The sequence below is a fragment of the Brassica rapa genome, chromosome A07 (assembly GCF_000309985.2).
Source record: "Brassica rapa cultivar Chiifu-401-42 chromosome A07, CAAS_Brap_v3.01, whole genome shotgun sequence".
Classification (NCBI taxonomy): Eukaryota; Viridiplantae; Streptophyta; class Magnoliopsida; order Brassicales; family Brassicaceae; genus Brassica; species Brassica rapa.
Genome location: NC_024801.2, coordinates 8,581,266 through 8,604,505, shown reverse-complemented (window position 1 = coordinate 8,604,505; position 23,240 = coordinate 8,581,266). Strand labels below are relative to the sequence as shown.

Sequence of the window (23,240 nt, the reverse complement as noted above, 5' to 3'; positions counted from 1 at the left end):
CATTAAATACAACGAAAAGTAAGCAGAAAGAATGCTCAAACAATTTGATAGGTAAAAGTTTAAAACTTTATTTCAAATTTGCTAACGTTTAAGAGACGAAACCATTTAGCAAACTGAAAAGATTGTAACTTGGTACTCCCTTACCTACACGTCACGATCCCTCTTTTTTTTTTTTTGTGCACCCGTCACGATCCCTCTCTGTATCTAAAACACATTGATCCATGACGATCGCACTATACGTCTAATGGTGACAGAACTAGATTCAACATATTCAGCATGAAGACTAGAAACAATAATTCACCTTGGAGAACTGATTTTTTACCAAAAAAAGACTAGAAACAAGCCATTGTCATATTTTAAAAAAAAAATGGGCAAGGGAGATGAGCTGAACGGCAAAGACACACGAGCTTCGTGTCTTTGCTCCTTCTCTTCCTTTGCTTAGCCTCATCAGCTTAAGTCAACTAAAATTTTGATTTTTCTGTTTTCATTAGAATACATGTTATTTTTATATGTGCATTAATATTTACTTCTTTAAAATGCAGCTTATCCTCAAGCAGGAGAAAAACTAAATGCGGCCGCAAGGACCAACCCAAACCCTCATGTAACTCTGCTGGTAGCATTGGACTGTGCGCGCCAGAGTTTCCATTGCACATGTCCAATCGAATAGTGAAAGACAATTCCACTTGATCAGGACGCAGTCCCTGTTTATCCAGCGATGCCAAATCGAAAAAAATTCTTCATTCTTGTTTAAGAAACTTATACTCAGTATTTGTTACAACAGATTTGTAGACTTGTAGTTAACCAGAAGCTGTATATTGTCTTTGTCGGGCCTTGTTCAAAGCTTGTTACATGTGTCCAATGAAGCATGTTCAGAATTCCTTTCCACATATATTGTAGTTAACCAGAAGCTGTATCTAGTCTTTGTCGGGCCTCCGTTCGATAACATCCAACTCATGCCTATCGCAATTTCGAACAAATGTTTCATGTCATACAATTTGGTCAAACTTTAGTTCATTCTCTTATTTCATATTTTGGGAAGCCACTTTAATAAAATCAGTGATCATATAATAAATTTTAAGAGAAAACTAAAAAAAATCAGGCGAATCATAGATAAATTCCTACTATATATGAACAAAGTAGACTTTTATCTTGTTAGGTTTACACCTCATCAATATGTTTTCTATAAATTTGACACTTTTTAAAAAATGGATAAATTATCTGATAAATTCTTTTAGGCTACATCTGTTAAAAAATATTTAGTCATCCAAATATTCTTTTAGGCTACATCTGTTAAAAAATATTTAGTCATCCAACTTTTCTAATTAGTATTTCCTTTTCAATTCAACCAAAATTTTGACATTAGTTTTTGTCAACATGTGATAATGTAGTAAAAATATATAATAATATGTAAATATGCATAATTTTAAAAGAAATAAGTTATATTAAAAATTATAATTTTCATTAAACCATTTTTGTAAACAAAATATAGTTTTGCATTTTTGAAGCGCAGACTAAAATCTACTTGTATTTTATAACTTTATCTGACGTACCAATAAAATCAGTTATATTTGACTTATGAATTATTTAAGCTAAAAAAACTATATATGCTTTACAAAATTAAATAAAACAATTACCATCGACCATCGAACATGTCACTTGATATATTTTTCATTTAGTAAGATATTCTGACTTTTTGTAATTGAAATTTATGCAAAGAATACTTTGAGTGTTTGACCAAGTTCATATGAAACCAAACCATAACCAAATAAAATAACCACATATGGATAATCTATTGGAAATATACAAATAAAATGACCACAATTACATTTTGTTAGTTATTTAATTCCCGTCTGGATTTTTAAATCAACTCAAGTTTGAGAACTATAATTGTTTTTTGATGTAAAAAAAAAAATAATCTTCGTATGTTCGTATATGATACAAGTCAATATTAGAGTGCTATAATATAATAATACGAGGATGTTATTCTAAAAACTGTAAGCCGAAATGGATGACAGGTTCATGTAACATACAATTTGGTCAAACATTAGCTCATTCTCTTATTTTATATTTTGGGCAGCCATTTCAACAACACTTGGAATGAGCAGATGTAAAAATTATGATCAAATAAAAAAATTTAAAAGACAAATAAAAAATTTCGCGTGAATTGTAGATAAATTTCTAGTTAGGTTCTATATAACTAAATTGTAGCTAAATGGTAGATAAAATAATAAATCTATATATGACATAGACTTTTTCTCTTGTTAAGTTTTCTATAAATTTGACACTTCATTATAGCTTTTCAAAAATTAATAAATTATCCCAAAATGTTCATCTTCTTGTTATTTTAGGCCAAATCTATTAAAAATATTTAGCCGTTCATCTTTTCTAATTAGTATTATTCAATTCAACCAAAATTTTGATATCAGTTTTTGTCAGCATGTGATAATTTAGTTAAAATACATATTTCAATGTGAAAATAATTAATTTTTAAAATAAATAAGTTATATTAAAAATTATAATTTTCATTAACCCATTTTTGTAAAGAAAAAATGGTTTTGCATTTTCAAAATGCGGACTAAAATCTAATATCATTGACATACCGATAAAATCAATTATAGTTTGACTTATGAATTATTTAAGCTAAAATGTTATATACGATTTACAAAATTAAAAACTAATAAAACAACTAACACCGATCATGGGACATGTCACTTGATGTATTTTTCATTTAATAAGATATTCTGACTTTTATAATTAAATTTATGCAAAGACAAACCCCAAAAAAGTTTATGCAAAGCACACTTTGAGTGTTTGTCAAGTTCATATGAAACTACAACTAAATAATAACAAAAAATAGAAAACAAAAAACCGCGCTAGTAGTCGTATTAAAATTCCAATTATATCACATAATTTTTAATATATTTGTTTTATTGGACCGTGCATTTCTTATCGTCCAAGCAACCGTCTCGTATGGTAGTATATCACATCGAGCACACACAGTAATAACTCTATATGACACTAGTATTAAAAAATATATCATTCAATGACAAAAATTTATTATGTTCAAATCCCACATGTTGACGAATCGACAGTCGTGGGGATCACTCGTTAGCATCTGATTGAAAAATTATTTTGAAGCTCCATTGTTGATTCTTTTTTCGCTACTGGATAAAAAATATATACAGTTATAACTCAATTTGTATTTATTTTTGATAAAATAATTCGATTAATGACCCAAACAATAATAAACTTTGGTGATTAAAGTAAAGTGGCGGTAGTTTTGTAAACAGAAGAAGAAATAAGGGAAAGCTTCGTCAATGGCGGATTCTGATCCAGCCAGCTTCTTGACGCAGGCCAATGCCATACTTAGAAAAAACTTAACCTATCAGGTTCGGCGTTCTCGTTTGCCCTAGTATCCATAATAACATATACATGCACATATGGGTTTATTGTTTTCTTTCGCAGAAACGGAACATATGGAGCAACGTTCGGCTCATCATGATCCCTTTCTATCTCTGCTTGGTTTTAGTTGGTATTCAAGCTCTGTTTGATTCACAAGTCAGCAACTCACTCGATAATCAATGTGGTTGTAAATGCATTCACAGAACCGGAGACGAAACATGCCAAATGGTCTGTGGTGTAGAATACTCTACTCGTGATCAAGCGGTCTTTTGTGCCATCCCAAATCCACAACCATGGCCACCTTTGATTCTTATTCCGCTTCCTCGGAATCGTGTTGTTGACGCCAATCTCACTAATGTCTCGTGCAAGCAAAGAAACAATTGCCCTGTAACCATACTTTTCACTGGCAATAATCAATCTCTTGGTGCAAGTATATATGCTTCTTTTTTCTCATTGTGTTGTTCAACCATATTCTCCGTTATATTGTTTCTAATAGAACTCATATAGTGTTTCATGTTTTCTCCAGCTTTGTCTAGAAATCTTTTCAGGAGGTCTTTTCCAATGAACTACTCTGACCTCTTGTTTAGTTTAGCGGATAATGTGTTGGTAAGTTCTCTATGGTCTGTATTTGATATTCTGTTTATTGTGTGAATATATCTCTCTGTGTTTTTTACTTTGAGCTGGTGTTTTCAGGCTACAACATATAAAGGAAGTCCCACCAATTATCTTGATGCAGGAATTGTCTCAGATCGTTTCATATACAACATCCAATCTCGGTGCACTCCAAACTCCAAAGTTTCATTCTCACTAGGACAATCACCTCTCAGTTTTACCAAAGGTATATATATAAAATTTCCATGAGAAATCACATTGATCATATTTCCCTTGTGTGCATATATATTTCAAGTTTGTTAAGAAGAATATATTGTAATCAGGTCATCTGAAGAACTAATAAGTTTTTGTTTTGTCAAAACCAGAGATGAGATGCGTCCAAGGGCTGAACCTTTGGATAAATAGCTCCAGAGAGATTAATGATGATATTTTCAAAGGTTATATGAAAGGAAATTCTGAAGGGATGATAAATGAGATTGTTGCAGGTTTTTATACTTATTTCTCTATCTGTAATGATTTGATTATTATGCACGTGAGATTTTCTAATTGTTTTTTTTTAAATGCTTTGGTTGCCTTAGCATATGATCTCTTGGACACAAATAGGACTAACTTCAATGTGAATATTTGGTATAACGCAACGTACCAGGATGATTCAGGAAATATGCCTCCAAAGTTGCTCCGAGTTCCCCGCTTAGTTAGTTTGGTAAGAAACTAAATGATACATTCAACAACGTCCTTGTGTTCACCATTTTCTAAGACTACAAATCTGCAGATGTCAAATGCTTATCTTCAGTATTTGAAAAGCCCAAGGACAAAGATGTTGCTTGAGTTTGTCAAAGAAATGCCTAAACCAGAAACTAAACTTCGTTTAGACATTGCTTCTCTGATTGGTGCAGTTTTCTTCACATGGGTTATTCTTCTTCTGTTCCCTGTAAGCTCATTTAAGTGGACTGCTTACAACACTCTTTAAAGCAATTTGCCAATTTTCTTTCTCAAAATCTTGTCAAGCATAAGACATGTTGTTCTTTCTTTTTTTTTTTTTTTGTCAACGAGACGTTCTTAACTACAAGAATTTTACATGCAGGTGATCTTGACCTCACTGGTGTATGAGAAGCAGCAGCGGCTAAGAATTATAATGAAAATGCACGGTCTAGGAGATGGTCCGTATTGGATGATTACCTACGCCTATTTTCTCGCCATTTCCACGTTATACGTAATATGCCTGATGATATTTGGGTCAGCAATAGGTACTGATCCTTATCCATTATAGAACAAGTTTTGTTCTATGGAATTATTGTTAAAGCAGCTATAGTTTACTTGCAGGGCTGAACTTCTTTAGGCTAAATGACTACAGCATCCATTTTGTTTTCTATTTTCTCTACATAAATCTTCAAATCTCCCTTGCCTTTCTAGCTTCCTCAGCATTTTCAAACGTTGAGACAGCATCAGGTACTACAGGTCACACTTATTTTAAAAATCTGCTCATGAACATGTTGGTGCTAAAAAGAAACACTTTCTGTTGTAGTTGTTGCATACATATACGTGTTTGGATCTGGATTATTGGGCTGGTTTCTCTTCCAGTTTCTGATTGAAGAGTTATCGTTTCCCAGTAAGTTATCAATCACTTGTTTTCTCCTCCATCCGGTTTCACTTGTTTATGTGTTTATTCTCAGTATTAATTTAACCACAATGTTAATAAAATATTTTTTCAAGGACGCTGGATTTTTGTCATGGAGCTGTATCCTGGCTTCTCTTTATTCCGCGGGTTGTATGAGTTCTCTCAGTATGCTTTTCAGGGGAGCTTGACTAGGAGGCAAGGAATGAAGTGGAAAGATATCAGTGATAGTTCAATGGATAAAGTTTTCTACATCACTATAGTTGAATGGTTTTTCTCACTCATTGCAGCATACTATATCGATAAGATGTCTTCATCAGGAAAAGACCTTTTGTTCTTCTTGAAAAACCCTTTCAATAAATATCTTCTTCCACAAAGGCCTAGCTTGCAAAAGCAGGTCTCTGCAGCTTCCGTAGAAATGGAGAAACTAGATGTCACTCAGGAGGTATTTCGCAGAATAAGTCACAACACATTCCATGTCCTTTTCTTCTCTCTCTCATTAAAAACTTTATTCCAACCAGAGTGAAAAAGTCCAGAAACTGATGTGTGCGCAGAGGACAAGCCATGCGATTGTATGCAACACAATGAAGAAGGTGTATCCAGGTAGGGATGGAAACCCGCCAAAAATGGCGGTCCGAGGGTTATCTCTGGCTGTTCCTTCGGGAGAGTGCTTCGGTATGTTAGGGCCCAATGGTGCCGGAAAGACCTCATTCATCAACATGGTCAGTACCCAAATGGACAGAAAATATTTTGAGGTTAGCTAATAGAGTTTAGTATTGTACTTTTGGGTCCAGATGACTGGTCTCGTGAAACCAACATCAGGGTCAGCGTTTGTTCAAGGTCTGGACATATGCACAGATATGGACAGAGTCTACACCAGCATGGGTGTATGTCCACAACACGAGTAATTAAATCTTAGTAACATTTTTTTATTATGTTAAAAACTATACAGAAAGATCGTATTGTTGTTATATGATTGCTTTATTTTGTGTTGTAAACCAGCTTACTCTGGGAAACACTGTCAGGAAGGGAGCATCTGCTCTTCTATGGGAGACTTAAGAATCTCAAAGACTCTGAACTTGACCAAGTATGTTATCAATCTGTATAAGTCCAAAAAGTATCAAAGCTTAAATGACTGATCACCCATGTTAGGCTGTACAAGAATCTCTTAAGAGTGTAAACCTATTGCACGGAGGAGTTGCTGACAAACCTGCTGGAAAATACAGCGGAGGAATGAAAAGACGGCTAAGTGTAGCCATTTCACTTATAGGGAGTCCTAAGGTATGAATGCATTAGGTTTGCTGATTTTGGTGTCTTGAGTTTACAAGCTGTAACTATTCCAAATTTTTTTTATCTGGTTGTTATCTTTGATTAAAAGGTGGTCTATATGGATGAGCCGAGCACAGGACTTGATCCTGCTTCAAGAATGAACCTATGGACAGTCATCAAACGTGCGAAAACAAACACTGCGATAATCCTCACGACTCATTCGATGGAAGAGGCAGAGTTTCTCTGTGACCGTTTGGGAATATTTGTTGACGGAAGGTTACAATGCATAGGAAACCCAAAAGAGCTAAAGGGAAGGTATGGTGGATCTTATGTGTTAACTATGACAACAGCATCAGAACATGAGAAAAATGTGGAGGTTTTGGTTCAAGATGTTTCTCCAAACGCCAAGAAGATATATAACATTGCTGGGACACAGAAATTTGAGATCCCGAAAGAAGAAGTTCGGATCTCAGAAGTGTTTCAGGCGGTGGAGAAGGCCAAGAGCAGTTTCAAGGTGTTTGCTTGGGGACTTGCGGACACAACCCTTGAAGATGTCTTCATTAAGGTTGCTAGAAGTGGTCAGGCCTTTAATGTCTTCTCTTGAAATATTCTTAACATTATCGTTATTGTGTGTTCAACGTGAACTATTGTTCTCCTCTGCTAGATTGACCACTACCAGACTTCTTATATTCCATTTAAAATAGGTTTAGTTTAGTAAAATAATTATAAGACATGATACTCCTTACTTTTATTTTCAAATATATACTTTTAAAATGAAATGTAAAATTAATTCAAGTCAGAAACGTTTTTACAATAGGCGCCTCACTGTTTTGTAATCTATCAACATAACCAACTCGATCGGCCATATCAACATTTTGTTGTTAGCATTCTCTCACTCCATTCAACAAAGTTGTATGTTGATATTCTTCTTGACGAAGGTTTAGGGAAAGGCATAAAACATCCTTTTAAGTTTTAACCCAAGTGAATTCAATTCCACCTCTAAAATAACCCATTTTTTAATGATCAAATCCTTCAGCTTTACTCTAAGCTGATAAGAGAATTCGAAAAATTGACTTTCACAAAAGGCAGAAGTTTGTTGGATAATACATTAAATAAAAACAAACAAACAAACAAAAAACACATGCTCCCCTGAACGTGGCTTGAACGAGTGACTGAGACAAAAGGACAAATAGTATAACAGATAAGTTGACAGCATTTCAATCTAGTGGAGTGCTTCTTCCCATGCTCCAAACACTTGAAATATAAAAATAAGGAATGTAACTTTTTTTTAAGGAATGTAAATATTTTCGAAATATAACATTCACCAAAACAAACAAAAGAGAAAGAGCAAAATGCACGTGAACGAAGGACCAGTCGACACGTAACTCTCGTGCGTATTGTGGATCAAATCCATATGCCCATATCTGATCCTTCACCAACCAAATCTAAAATCGCTGCCTGTCACACGCGTTAGTCTGCGTCTTCGTTTTCTAGTTGAGAGTATGCTTCCGCAATTAGTCTTTCTTTGCCAGTCACAGTAGGCATGTGTTCTTAATTAAAGCTTCTACTTGTTTACGAACCCTCAAATGATTTTCTCCTACCATATCTATTTATTAATATCAGAACTTTGATGAAAATTAACTGCCATAGTGCTGCTGGTTGTGAGAAAAAATACGGACCTTGCAATCCGAGATGGTGTAATGATGATACTATAACTACTTACTATTTAACATGTACTATACGTGTCTCTTTTGTTTTAGATTTTATAAAATGTGTACTATTTGTACTATGTGTCTCGCCAAAGGAATAACCAGATTGAAGAAATGACCTTTTATAAATTAAGAAATACATTGCCTCTCTCTGGGGTGCGCTTTTGTACATATGACGTATGAAATGATGTATACATCGCCTAGAAAACTAATTGTCCCGTACAATATTACTTTCTTATAATAATATATGATTTAAGAAGTAGAGAATACAAAAAGCTTATGCTCCTGAATCAAACAACGTAATGAATAAATTATCCCCCAAAAAAAGAAATACTCAAGTAGTGGAGTGTGTGCATCGCCAGCAAGATTCTACAGAACGTGTCTTGTAATTACTCGTTTCTCCGTCAGTGACCGGTGCGGTCCATGTCAGTAATCCACGCGCGTGTGTCTGAGAATATCTCCACACAATGGCTGAACCAGTAACTTGCCACCAAATGAAAGCTATTGACCTAACAAGGATTTATGGGCACCTGCGTCGGCACCACACTAGAGCAAAAGATAAACTCGCCACGTTTTCGCATATTCATACCTCGTCCCTCGTTACACGAATAGACTATTATTACTTCTCAGCTGGCTCTTTGTTTTCGTTACGGACAGCAAATATTTGAAGTAGGGGAGGTATGTCTCCAAATAATTTTTACTTATGCTTTAAATACTTTTCTATTATATTATTAATTATTAATAAATAGGTGGAGCGATTGTAGGTTGACAAAACGTAAATTTAATAGGACAATAGATATGATAATAATATTCTCATCTTTTATTCTTCTTTTAAGAGAAAACTTTCTTTTTAATTTGCTACTGAAATCACAGATGTTTTACATATTTTAGTATACATGTACAAACTATATCTTCGCTAGCTTTTGATTGTACTATTAATTATATTAACAGAAACTATAGCGTATGGATTGGTTAACCCCATTTAGTGATCATATCATTATTCATTGTTCAAGTAAAAGTTGTTAGATTCGATTAAAATGGTATATATATAATAAGAAAAAGAAAAGTGAGAACATTATACAAATTAAAAAGGGAGCACTGTCTCTCACTGATTCGATCAGGTCATTGTCTCTTAGGTTGTGCCGAATTAAGGACCATGCGTTGATGCAATAAAACAGTTTTTTTCAATTCAAACCATATATTATTATAACATTCGTTTCTGTGGTTAACATTTGACCCACGTCCTCTTAGTTAAGTCCATTTTAATTTATCTAATATTTAAGTGGGACTTTTTTTCAAAGATCGCAATTAGATTTCGTGGTGGTTGCCTAAACAATAAAATAGTAATGCCTTTGATGCGTGTGAGCTGATTGAGACCAAGTAATATTTAGCCATTGGTTATTTTGCTTATAATGTGGTGGGAACTGGAGCTGGGGACTGTGGCTATTATTGCTACTGTGGGGGTAACATTTGTGGTGGGAATTGGAGCGGGGAACTGTGATTTATCAATCGAAGTGACAGACGCATATGGAACTTAATATTGCCATCCTCCAATTCACCTCTATAAATTTCAAGCAACGTCTGTGATTATATGTCTCAGTTGACCACACTACTATATCTAGTAAGCAACTATGCAGATTCTATATCCACCATAGATATAAAGTCTGTTTTTACCAGTATCAGCAATTTTGAAAGAAAAGCTTTACTTAACTCTTGCCTTTACCAGATTTTCGGTGTCATCCAAGAAAATTTATTCTAGTCAAGGTTTATGCGACCTAAGCCAGCTATATGGATCTGGGGATTGAGTAAAGAAGTAGGTACTCTTTTCAATGTTACCTAAACTGGAATAATTTTGATCCAGGAATTGCAAGCGTGCATCTGATGTCTATGAAATTAAAAGAAATGGTCATCTTGATTTATATTTGTAAAAGAAAAGAGAACAACATGATGCGGCTCTTCTTTGTGAGTGAGCTCCTGCTACTAAGCCCCGTAAGTATGTGTTGTCTTGACGTTAGTACCATCTCGGTTCTTCGTTATTGTTGCCGGATGAACCAGCTTCCTAATTGATTGCAATCGGTTGGCACTCTTACTATTCTTCGTCCGTGTTAGCCTTGGCTAGAGTATCTTCTCCGGGTTTAAAATCCCTATCACTATTTTTCAAAGTGGAGGTTTACAAGCTGAAGTTTTGAGTTTTACCGAATGTCGTTTGTTTCCACGTTTTTACCTTTTTTTGCCGTGGAACCGATTCTTAAGTTCTACAATTTGTGAATACTTTTGTAGTTCCTCTTATTCATTTCTTGAAATGATACTTATATATTTAGAAAAAAGAAAAATAAAAAAAGAAGAAAGAAATAAAAAAAAAGAACAACATGGAAAGTAAGGAAATCTTCATGTTAAGATTTGGAAATCTCGTAATCTTCATGTTTGTGCGTCTTACGTAAAATCTGGTGATCATTTTTTCTCGTGCTAATACATATCAGAAATTTGAAAAATACTAGCATGAGGGTATTTCCAAGGAAATTTTCAGAACGAAACGAAAATATAGTAGTAGCCGGGGACATTCGGATTAGGTATTCCAAGTTTTTGGATTTTCGAGTTTACACTTCTGTCCCATTCTAATACTTTACTAGGATGAATCGGGTTCGAATAATAATATTTTTGAATTCGATTCAAATTTATATTGTATCTGAAAATATTTAAAATTATATATTGTCCGGATTATATCGGTTTGCTTTAGATATATCCGAACTAAACACAAAAATTAAAAGCAAAACATAAAAACTATTTAAATGGAATAGAAATCAATCTAACACACATCAAATTGATAAAATAATAATAAATTATTAAATTAAGGCAACGTTTGTAAACAATATGCATTATTTTATAGATAAAGTAGACTTGGTATTTCAAAGAGCAAAATACAAAATACTTATTTATAAGTAATGAGGTATTTAAAGTATTTAAATTTTAATACTTGTGTTTATATATCATATCAAATAAATATTGAATTGAATATTCGAAATACTTATATATGTTTCAAATATTTATATTAACTATTAATTTTGGATACTTTTAGGTTATATGTTTTGAGTTTGATTAACAACATTTCGAGTTTGAATATTGTTTGTACCATTGACCGTTTGAATATTTTTACATTTAAATGATCAAGTTTTTTGGTTCAAATTCAGTCCGGATTCGGGTTCCGGGTAGGCCTAGATAGTAGTATACCCAAACCTAACATGCATAAATGATTTCACACATGGCTGGCCGGATCAAATAACTTGTCACGTAAGAAAATATTTATATAAGAAGCGGGGAAAAGACCTGAGCTGAGGCTTTGAGGAAGCACCTGCATGGGTCCCACACTTGGCCGTGACACCGTAAAAGCAAAACACGAGCTTGCCACGTTATCACAAAAGTAAGCCACATCACACATGTCTCACTGTCAACTATACTATTTCCATCCTATTTTTTTGTTTATATAAACCCGCAAGCTTCCTCTTTAATTTCTTTACCAACAGCAAACATAGAAAGCGATAAAAGAAAAAGAGAGGAGAGGAAAAAGAAATGGAGGACGACAATAATAATAACACCAACACAAACGTGATCGCACCTTTTGTTGTGAAGACATATCAGATGGTCAACGACCCTTCGACCGATTGGCTCATCACTTGGGGGCCTGCACACAACAGCTTCATCGTCGTTGATCCTCTCGACTTCTCTCAACGAATCTTGCCTGCGTATTTCAAACACAACAATTTCAGCAGCTTTGTTCGTCAACTCAACACCTATGTAATTAATTACTATACTCCCTCTCTTGATTCCATACCAACTATGCTCGGAGTTAATATTGATTTGCTATGTTTTTTTTTTCATTTCAGGGGTTTAGGAAAGTGGATCCAGACCGGTGGGAGTTTGCGAACGAGCATTTTCTCAGAGGACAGAAGCACCTGCTCAAGAACATAGCGCGTAGGAAACACGCGCGTGGGATGGTATACGGCCAGGAGATGGAGGACGGTGAGATCGTGAGGGAGATCGAACGGTTGAAAGATGAGCAGAGAGATCTTGAGTCAGAGATTCAGAGGATGAACCAAAGGATCGAGGCGACGGAGAAGCGGCCGGAGCAGATGATGGCGTTTCTGTACAAGGTCGTTGAGGATCCCGACCTCCTCCCGAGGATGATGCTCGAGAAAGAGCGGACAAAGCTAGTCTCCGACAAGAAGAAGCGTCGTGTCACGGTGAAGTCAGAGGACGAGGAAGAAAACGGAAGGGTCTTTGGGATTATTTCACCGACACCGTCTCCGCCGGAGAATCTTTACCGGACTCAGTCGCCGGAGAATTCTATGGGATGGGTTGTTCCGATGCAGAAGCCGGGCAACTTTGGTAGTTACAACGAGACTGGTCTGATTTCCACTTCGTCGACGTCATCATCGTTAACGTCGACGCTGTCGCTGCCGGAGAGCGTAAACGGAGGCGGCGGAGGATGTGGGAGTATTCAGGGAGAAACAAGATACAAAGAAGCGGCGACGTTTGGAGGAGTGGTAGAGTCAAATCCACAAACACCGCCTTATCCGTTTTCTTTGTTTCGAGGTGGCTTTTAGTCTTTTAGCTTCACATGATATATGATCTTTGTTTCTTATCTATTATTTTTTGTTTTTTTGTTTTTTTGTTTTTCTTACCTAATAATGTATAACCACCAGAAAAGGTAGATCGATTGTTGTTAGTGACAGGGAGACAGAGTCAGTAGTCATATCGTTTTAGGGAAAATTGACTTTTAAATCCTCAACTTTCAAAAATAAGCCAAAAAAACCTTCAACTCCAAAATAGGCCATTTTAAACACGAACTCTTGGTCAAACACGAAAAAATCATCAACTATCGTTGACCATGCCTAATTAAACCTTTAATTAATGGTCCGTTAAATAATGGTTAACAGACGTTTAGTCACTAAACGTCGTCGTTTTGTCTAAACTAAAAAACCCTAATCTAATCGAGCAAAAGCCCCAATTCATCAACATCAAATCCCTAGTTTCTTCACACAAAGCTCTCTCGTTCTCTATCTCATCTCTTTCTTCATCTCTTCCTAGCATCATGAACCGTGGGATTCCTTCGAATTGTGGATGTGGAGGAGAGATAAGGACGTTCACATCAGGCACCCAAGAGAATCCAGGACGTCCCTTCTACCGTTGTGAAACCAGAGGAGAGGTAATGTGGCTTTATGAGTAAGGTGACTTCGATTTTATGTATTGTGAGCAGTATGTGTAATGTGCCTTTGATTTTCTTCAATTTAAAGGATCACTTGTTCAAATGGGTGGAAGAAGCTGTACTTGAAGAGGTTGAAGATGTATTGCCTAAAGTAGCAGTCCATGAAATCGAAATTGCAAAGATGAAGGCTGATATTGAAGATTTGATGGAAGTTGCTTTGAACAACAAAGTCGAAATTCAGAAGAACAAAGTGATGATCAAAACTCTTATGGTGTATTCTCTCTTTGTCAGTGCAGCGTTTGTTGTGTATGTGCTTTACTGATCATATTATGATTGTCATTGTCTTTGTGGTAAGAGATTTGTTTATGATTGTCTTCTCTGATAATGTATGATGATGTATGATGCTTATGTATTGTCTTTGTGGTAAGAGACTTGCCTTGTTATGACTGTCTTCTTTGATAATGTATGACATTATGGTAAGAGATTTGGTATGACATTGTGTTCTTATGTCTAAATGAATCAGATATTTGTGCATACATTTTTGATTTGTTACAACCTGAAACCATCTTAAATACAATCATCCAAGATACAAGACCATCTTAAACATCTTTAACATAGATAAAGCATCCTGAAACACAGAACAAAGCATCCAAAAAGCATCCAAGATACAAGACACATCATCCAAATATAAGACACACATTTCCGAAACAGAGCATCCAAAACACAAGAAAACCGCAAACAGAAAACATAAAACTGAGACATCTGAGACAAAGCATTCCATAAGACAGCCGAAAACACTTCATCCTATTTGTGATCCTTGAGGAATCTCTTGTGATGGTCCTTGAGACAGCCCTTCCGATGTTTCTCCCTAAAGAATAAAAAAAAAACAAAGATGTCTTAATATGCTAACTTGTATGCTAACTTGAACAATATGAAAAGTGATTTGTTAAGGTGTAACCGTACCTGAAAATGAATTCTTGGTCGTCCTCTTGGCCTTTTTGGTGGTGGCTCAACAGTGGAATTTGTGCATGTAGCTTTGTTGTGGTTTTCTTCATGGCAGTTAGAACAGGTGATCACACGCCTATCTCGAGATAACTTTGTTGATGAAGAAGATTCATTTTGGCCTTTCTTTCTCTCATAGTTGCTTGGTCGACCTCGGTTTCCTAATCTATAGGGCGGTGGTAAGACAGGTAACCTATTAAGTCTAGGCCATAATTTCATACCTTGAACAGGTCTAATACCACGAGAATAGGTTAACCGCCACATGTTCGCTGTGTAATAGTTAGACACAAAGTCACCAAAGCTTAGCTTCTTCGCCATGATAACACATGAGGCATGGATACACGGTATGCCTGTCAACTGCCACTTTATACAGCCGCAAGTTCTAGCTTGCATATCCACCGTGTATGCAATATCAGATTCTACAATCTCATGAAGATCTCCACAAGCTGTAAACCTTCTGCAATCCTTTGCCTTTTCTTTAGTAGCTTCTATTTCCTTATGTGCTCTCTTAGTGAATCTTGTCTTCAACCGTGAAGCTACCAAAGCTCTTTTGGCATTACGAACCATACACTGTCTCCTTATGTCGTCTAATAACTCAAGCAACGGTTTCTTTCTGGCTTCCTTTATGGTCTTATTGAAAGACTCACTAAGGTTGTTGAGGTTGTCATTACAACATGATCCTATTCTAAAGTAAGCCCTAGACCATGCTTCAGGGTTTGTTCTAAGTAGAGAATCATACGCACCTGGACTAAAATCCCTAAGGGCTTTCAGATTGTCCTTGTAATCTCCTTCGGTGTAGCTGCGTGCTATTCTCCAAAATAGAATCTCTAGTTGTGGATCTTTGCTATCTCTCTTCCAGTTGGCTAAAATGTGTCTTGCACACATTCTATGTTCAGCATCTGGAAGCTCTTCTTTCACAGCATTCACCAGTCCCTACAAGAACGCCAATACACAATTTTAGAAGGTTGTTGAAGGGAAAAAGTTGTTGTCATGAGCTACGGCATACCTTTTGCTTGTCCGAGATTATTGTGATCTTAGCACCACTTTCCAGTCCCAAATCAGCTTTGATGAGCTTCACAAACCATTCCCAATTGATATTATTCTCAATCTCAACCACAGCCCATGCGATTGGTACTATCCTATTATCTCCATCTCTTCCAACAGCAGCTAGTAGATGGCCTTTGATATCCCACTTCAAGAATGCACCATCTAACCCGATGATAGGCCTACAACTTTCAACCCAAGTTTCTCTTTGTGATGTAAAACAAACATACATGCGATCAAATCGCTGTTTGCTTGTTGGAGTAGCCCCTGGAATAGTCTCAATCACCACAGTAGAATATGGGTTCGATCTCATCAGCTCTGCCTTATAATCCCATATGCGCGAGAAGTGTAATTCATGACCAGCTTTCCTTTCTCGGTAGAGTTTTGACTTGGCTTTCGCGCATTGCTCCTCAGTGACAATTAAATTGAACTCTCTCTTTATCTCAGCAACCATTTCCTTCTTAGTGAACTTCGGGTTTATCCTCAATCTATCTTCGAAGATTGACGCAATTGATGATCTTTTTAACATCTTAGAGTAGCCCGATCTCAGACATATATGCTCATTGATGTAGACTTTAATCTGCATTTTGTGCTTCCTCCTCTCATAAGAACAATACACTCTCCATGGACACTCTGTCTCTTTGTCTGAACATTTTGCACCAAGCTGCTTTGCATTTGACTTGTAGAGTTTAATGTCATACCTAGTCCGTAGAGAGTACCTTAGCAATGCAACCTTGAAATCAGCAGCACAGTTGAACGTCTTTCCCAGGAACAAGAGCTCTTCACTGTCGACTGTATTGGCACGCGTCTCCTTACGAATCACAGCTTCTTCGTCGTCGTCAGATGATAATGGATCGGGAATGGTATCTTCATCCCAGATGTCGTCGCCGCTGTCTGCATCAATATCTTCCTCTGGTTCTCTAGCAACATCTCCAAAGTGAACTCCTAAATCTTCACAATCTTCTTCATCGACTCTGATTCCATTGACCTCGTCCTCTTCTAGCTCATCCTCATCATCATCGACAATAGCTTCACAATCATCTTCTCCATCGTCTTCTCCTTCTCCACCCGCTTCTCCTTGTTCACCCGCTTCTCCTTCGTTGCCCACTTCTCCTTCTCCACCCGCTTCTCCTTGTTCACCCGCTTCTCCTTCGTTACCCACTTCTCCTTCTCCACCCGCTTCTCCTTGTTGACCCGCTTCTCCTTCTTTACCCGCTTCTCTTTCTCCACTTCCTCCATCGTTTCTTTCTGCAACAGTTTCAACTACTGTCTGCTCGGTTTGAACCTCTTTTTCAACTCTACTCGAACCTTTTTTCTTGTTGCTACGTCTCATCTTCGGACCCATCTTTTCCCTCTTAGCAAAGAAATGAATTGAGAAACTAGGGATTTGATGTTGATGAATTGGGGCTTTTGCTCGATTAGATTAGGGTTTTTTAGTTTAGACAAAACGACGACGTTTAGTGACTAAACGTCTGTTAACCATTATTTAACGGACCATTAATTAAAGGTTTAATTAGGCATGGTCAACGATAGTTGATGATTTTTTCGTGTTTGACCAAGAGTTCATGTTTAAAATGGCCTATTTTGGAGTTGAAGGTTTTTTTGGCTTATTTTTGAAAGTTGAGGATTTAAAAGTCAATTTTTCCTATCGTTTTATAGAAAGTTGACAGTATATATTTTCTGATTATATTGTTAAAAGTTCATTCATATGATGGCTTTGTTTTTTTCTAAGTATTTTCAGGTGATTCGTAAACACTTTGTAATAACAACAATTTTGATCTTCTCAACTGTTTTGGGTTTTGGAATTTGAGTATTAGAGCTATTTCTCCTTCTGTGATTCCAATTTTAATTTTCCTTTAATTTTAATAATTAAATATTTCAACTTTATCCAAATGGTTTTCACATCAGGGGTGCTTCTCTCATTCAAAACTGGTATGGGACAGAAAACTTGTGTTTCCAGTTTAGAAGTTTCAACATAGACTTTGTATCTCCTTTATATACACATTATTAATAATTAAAAAATTTGGGGTCTATAGGTCATATATATATAGAGAGGATGATATTCAAACAAAGTTATTCCTTTTAAAGTAGATCTCTTTCAACATAATTTAAACTTGTAACCTCAAAATCTTAAACTAATTAACTTATAAGTTTTAACACTAAACCAATTCATCAATATTGCTTTTGCATCTTCATTTTATAAACATGATAATTGTTGGATCCAGTCCCAGCATCTGAGTTGGGTCCGATCGAATTGGTTGGGATTGGAAACAGATCAGTGGGCTGAGATCGAGAGTATATATCAAGCTCGACCTAAAGCTCGAGTTCAGAACACACCGAGACAAGGTCAAACCCGAAGAATCCGTAACTACATGAAAGGATGAAGGAAACGATACCAGAAACTACAACTAATCTTTAACTAACTCAAAAAGAGTATAAAAGGAGAGGAGAACAAGAAAAGGGATATTCACATTCCATATTACGCACTTATACACATCATCGACCTAGAGCTCTCATTCCCACACACACTTCAAACTCATTTTACCTTGTTCTTCATTAGTTTAGTCTGATTCACTTGTAAACCTTTTTGATATTAATATATAATCCATTTTCGTCAATTTGAATTTGATTACATCGTTGTTATTCTAAAGATATTGTTGACCACAAGTTCTTTCTTCTCTTATTTTACAAACAATCAATACAAAATTCCTAATATGGGAAAGATAAACAAAAAAACATTTTTGCTAAGAACTCAATCTAATGAAGACACAAAATGAATCCATTTTATGCGATCACCGAATTCCAGCCCGATCAGTTTTGGGAAGGCCCTTGCAAAATAACTAAAGTAATTCAGACAAGAGTCTATCTCAAAAAAATTTAAGACCGGTATGACCGAAAGTTGATGTTAGAACGCTTACAACCTCGAAAAGTATTATCACTAAAAACCCAAATATGAGTTAAACCTCATACCTTTGGAAGGGGGGGGGGGGGGGGTGACCAACCTCGAATCGTCTCTAATTGTAAGGCCAAATTCCTCAAACTCGTAAGTCTGAAGAATCGACATTGAGCTTGCTTTCCTCGCCAAAAACTGCTCCAACCTTGATCTTAAAAAACTGGAACTTCGTTCTATGATTTTGCCGATACATCTAAATATGTTAGGCTTGATTCCTCGACCATGATATGTAGGCAGCTAAAGTTCGAGAATAGCCTCAATAAAAAAAATCATCCTTCGCTATAATTAGTCTTCCACATGGATTCCTTATCAGCTTCTAGGACCCAAACACAATAAGGACAAGCAAAATAAAAAATTGCTTCCATATCAAACTAAGATATCCTCAAGTTTGACATCGTGACTTGCTATCAATCAACTCGCACTAACTTGACGATCCGCTGATACTACATATGTATTGTTGACACCATTGCACAAAACACTAAAGATTTTTAGATTTTTAATTTTTAATAGTTTTTTAGAGTTGGGCTGTAGGTATTTGTCTCTACACCGAAATTATAAGAACGTGAGTTTAAAAAGGGGACGTGAACTTAAAAAATACAAGTGTAATTTTAGTTATATAGACTAGGCGTCCGATGGTTCGATCAAGAAAAACACACACATGTTAGAGTAGGGATGATCAATCTTTGATTGGTAAAAAAAATATTATAGAATAAATGGATGAAAAAATAAGTAGATAAATTTTAGTTGGACCTACCATTTTCACTGCAACCTTTTTCACAATTTTTATAGAGGTAAGTGTTTTTATTCCATTTATTTTACCTTCATTTACTCTATTTTGTTTACCAATCAAAACTAACTTGAAAGTACGTAGCAGAAACATTGCCTATGTCCTTGCCAAATTTGAGGCGACACTAATCGAGTAGTACTAGTAACTTAGAGCATTTTCAAAAGAAACTCTATAACTCCAAATATAAAGTTTTTTGCTTTTCAAAAAGGAATTTCAAAACTTTAAATTTGAAGTTTTAAAGAGTGAAACTCCAAATATAGAGTTTCACTTTTCAAAACTTCAATTTTGAAGTTTCATCTTTTCATTTGCATTTTGGTCCTTACAATTATACATCATATTTATAATTCTTAAATATATTTTTGTTTATTGTTTTAATCCTTAAAACTTTTATCTCATATATATTTCAATTTTTTTTTATAAATTTAAGTTTTACACATGAAATTAAATAAAAAATTTAAAACAAGATTTATAATATTTTAGAACTAGAATTAAACAACAAAAATATTACAAAAAACCCATAATAAAAACTTATGAAAAATATTACAAAAAGTTTATTAGTGTAACATGTTTTTAATTAATATTTCTGTAATATATATATATATATATATATATATATACTAGTTATTTATAGAAGTTTTAAAAATTTACATTAACTATGATAAATATAAGGATCATAGTGTAAAATATAAATAGTTTTGAAATTAGGTTTGAAGTTTTACTTTTGGAAAATAACATATTGAAACTTTAAATATAGAGTTTTGGAAACTTTAAAATAGAGTTTTTTTTGGAGATGTTCTTCGGAAGTAAACGAAGCACCCACTCAAGCATATAACTAACATGACGATCCACTTTTACTCTCACCAAAATGATGAATTGTTAAATTTTCAGAAAGTGACAGTTAGCCGGCCCCCGAGACTTTGGTCGGGCCAAACGTTTCGAACACTCATTGGGGTAAAGATTAACGACGACGATTGAGTTGGACCGGCATGCACCACCTGATGTCTCATACATGGACGCGTGTTGAAACCAGATAATGGTTGAAGTTTTAATAGATACTCAATATTATATTTTTGGATGTAACAATTTAAATATTTAATTTGACTTCTAACATGTATTTAAATGTGATTCTATAAATATAAAACTATTTTTGACATTTTAAAGAAAAAATATTTTCTAAAATATATTAATTTTGCTTTATTCAAATTCAATTAATTTAAGAATTATTGGATGAAAATTTTATAGTTAAATATAATGGATAATATATTGCATTTTAAATAAAAGTATGTTGTAGCATTCTATACTTTTCAATGCTTCTAAAATGTTTAATAATAATTGGGAATAATTTTTATACAATTTTAGAAGATATATATATATATATATGGGTAATAGATAGTCAATCGCTTTTAATTCGTAATTGGCTTTTGAAATATTAAAAGTGGATTTCTTTTGTTAATTTGAATCTCTAATGATGTAGAAACAAAAATGAATATTATTGAACAAATTTGAATGACATACATAAGTGATATAATATACTCTAATACATTTCCTCATGGGGTCAAAGACACTGAATGTATCATTCTATCGTTAATCATTTATCCTCGGCTCATCCCTCTTCTCAAATACATTTTCGATGTATGCAAAGCTAATGACATTAATGGTAAACATATGATTAGATTTTCTCATGTTCTTATATCTCTCACTAAATACTATCTGAATGGTCTCTTGTTAATTAGGTAGACACGCAGAAGTGAACACTATCCCAAACAAACACCGTACAAATGAAGAGCTAATAACATACTACATTTTATGAGCATACTTTTGCAGCACTGGCCAGGCGATGGTTAGAAAAAAGTCCCTCTAGCAAAAATTTCATTATTATTCTCGTTATTGTCGTTACGTGCATGGTCCTCCGCTATGGATTTCTTGCTCCTTCCATCACTGGCACATCAATCACTTACCACCTTGTTACACCCTACAGAGAAAATATTTTCATTGTTTTTTGTATCTCATGGTTCTGTCCGCTGCGGGTAGCCTGGCCTCAGTGGAAACCTATGTCATATAAACACTGGTATTAGCCACTACGTTAAAGTTCTCTTTCTAAACAGTGAGTGTTGGAGATTTTTCACATGTTAACATGAACATCAAAAACAAAAACTACGGATTCATTTATACTTAGTTAAGAGATGATGCCAGATCTGACATTGCAGCACACTGCTATCCTCAAACTGGTTCGCCAGTATGCATGTCAACGATAACACTGCAGCCTTCATAGCTGCTGTTCACGCTCCAACATGGAGCCGCATCATCTTGGGTCGTCACCTGCTTGGAACCTGAAACCGTCAACTCTCCTCTACACTGCCGCTCCACCTCCACCAACAATCAGCTACCGCATCTCTCCAAACGCCGGTGCATCTCCACTCCGTCTTCCCGTCAACTCTGGCAGCCACCTTGTTACACGCACTGGACATGGACAGATTTGGTACTTTTTGGGCTTGGCCCATTATCTGGTTGCTGAGAACCCATCATCCACGCCCAGTCACCCATCACCATAACACCTTAAGATATCATGGACCTGGACCTCAATTTTTGAATCTGTACCGTCGACGACTCTGTGTGTAGTCCTACTTCGGCAGCCTCTCTGCATTTCACAACAATACGAGATCCAAGCATCTTCAGAGATGGTTTTTAACTGTTTTCAAAATCCATTGGTTGGGTTCTTCAACGTCAATTTCGATTTCTTTGTGTTCTCTAGAACGTAGACTTTAGAATTATAAGTGAAGATTTTCTATGGATTTCTTCTCGCTTTATCCACCTCTATCTTCCATTATGTTTTAGTTATGCTAATTTATCTGCTTTTGCTTATAGTTGAATATCTCTCCTATTGTAACCGATTTAGTCTATGAGGCGTTTAACTTTATTATGTAAACATTTAGTGTTCAAAAAAAAGAAAAAAGAGGGTCATTATCGTAAAATAAAAAAATATTCGTAAATACAAAAGCATTGAGTTAAAAATAAAATACTTTGTGTTGATGAGGTTCTTGACTTTTTCATATAATCAGATTTATAGATAATTTTCTTCTAGGAAAAAGTCGTCAACTATTTTATCCAACAGTCCAACTTAATAGAGAAACAGTATATCTAACATATGAACGGTCTAGTATCCAATAAAAACAAACTTATTTTCCTTAGTTTCCGAATTTATTATGTTATCAATTACCTAACATAATAAATTATTGTTATAATCCTTGTGGATTAGCTATAATCCTTGGCTATAATACCACACTAGATTTTGACCCGCACGCCCGTGCGGGTCTATTTTTTTTAAAAAAAATATGATGATATTTGCTTCTTATGTCACTATTTAGGGTTGAGTAAAAAACTTGAATTCGAAGATTCAAACCGATCTTAATCCGAATAAGTAGTACTAAATCCGAACCAGAATTGATTAAATATCTGAATTATTCAAAATTTTGGTATTTGAATAATTGAAACCTAATCCGATCCGAACCGAATTATTTTGGGTATCCAAAATAGATTTATATACTTATATATATGATACTTTTAAGTTCGCATAAATGCTTGAAAATATATACAAATAATTAAACGTAAATATCTTAAATAGTTAAAAAATACTCAAAACTCTA

General features: G+C 35.1%; 4 protein-coding genes and 1 long non-coding RNA gene across 6 annotated transcripts; 3 read left to right on the top strand and 2 right to left on the bottom strand.

The window, feature by feature from the left end:
- The first annotated feature begins 45 nt into the window (after positions 1–45).
- LOC103828627 (ABC transporter A family member 3) lies at positions 46–10,928 on the top strand. The gene is made up of 16 exons (XM_009104255.3): positions 46–3,389; positions 3,466–3,832; positions 3,929–4,008; positions 4,096–4,240; positions 4,380–4,499; positions 4,593–4,717; positions 4,787–4,945; positions 5,099–5,261; positions 5,338–5,463; positions 5,540–5,623; positions 5,728–6,074; positions 6,151–6,351; positions 6,424–6,533; positions 6,632–6,716; positions 6,782–6,910; positions 7,008–10,928. The coding sequence occupies exons 1-16, from the start codon at positions 3,318–3,320 to the stop codon at positions 7,500–7,502; spliced, it is 2,808 nt and encodes a 935-aa protein (XP_009102503.1). The 5' UTR covers positions 46–3,317; the 3' UTR covers positions 7,503–10,928.
- A 1,064-nt stretch (positions 10,929–11,992) lies between these two features.
- LOC108868961 lies at positions 11,993–12,730 on the bottom strand. Its single transcript, XR_001955154.2, has 2 exons — positions 12,437–12,730; positions 11,993–12,343 (listed from the first exon to the last, which is right to left on the bottom strand). It is a non-coding gene; the product is annotated as an uncharacterized LOC108868961 (long non-coding RNA).
- On the top strand, positions 12,126–17,638 carry LOC103828626 (heat stress transcription factor C-1). 2 transcript variants are annotated; one of them, XR_004449060.1, is made up of 3 exons: positions 12,126–12,399; positions 12,489–13,357; positions 17,503–17,638. XR_004449060.1 is itself a non-coding variant. In XM_009104254.3 (2 exons), the coding sequence occupies exons 1-2, from the start codon at positions 12,175–12,177 to the stop codon at positions 13,206–13,208; spliced, it is 945 nt and encodes a 314-aa protein (XP_009102502.2). In that variant the 5' UTR covers positions 12,126–12,174; the 3' UTR covers positions 13,209–13,378. The 2 variants fall into 2 exon arrangements, 1 of the variants encoding a protein (XP_009102502.2); XM_009104254.3 differs by lacking the exon at positions 17,503–17,638 and having other exon boundaries at positions 12,489–13,378.
- Positions 13,697–14,132, top strand: LOC117126818 (uncharacterized protein At1g43920, Chloroplastic-like). The gene is made up of 2 exons (XM_033275938.1): positions 13,697–13,810; positions 13,899–14,132. Exons 1-2 carry the CDS (start codon positions 13,697–13,699, stop codon positions 14,130–14,132), a joined length of 348 nt encoding a protein of 115 aa, XP_033131829.1.
- LOC117126471 lies at positions 14,408–17,496 on the bottom strand. The gene is made up of 3 exons (XM_033274462.1): positions 15,819–17,496; positions 14,774–15,745; positions 14,408–14,678 (listed from the first exon to the last, which is right to left on the bottom strand). Exons 1-3 carry the CDS (start codon positions 17,199–17,201, stop codon positions 14,610–14,612), a joined length of 2,424 nt encoding a protein of 807 aa, XP_033130353.1. The 5' UTR covers positions 17,202–17,496; the 3' UTR covers positions 14,408–14,609.
- Positions 17,639–23,240: the final 5,602 nt, after the last annotated feature.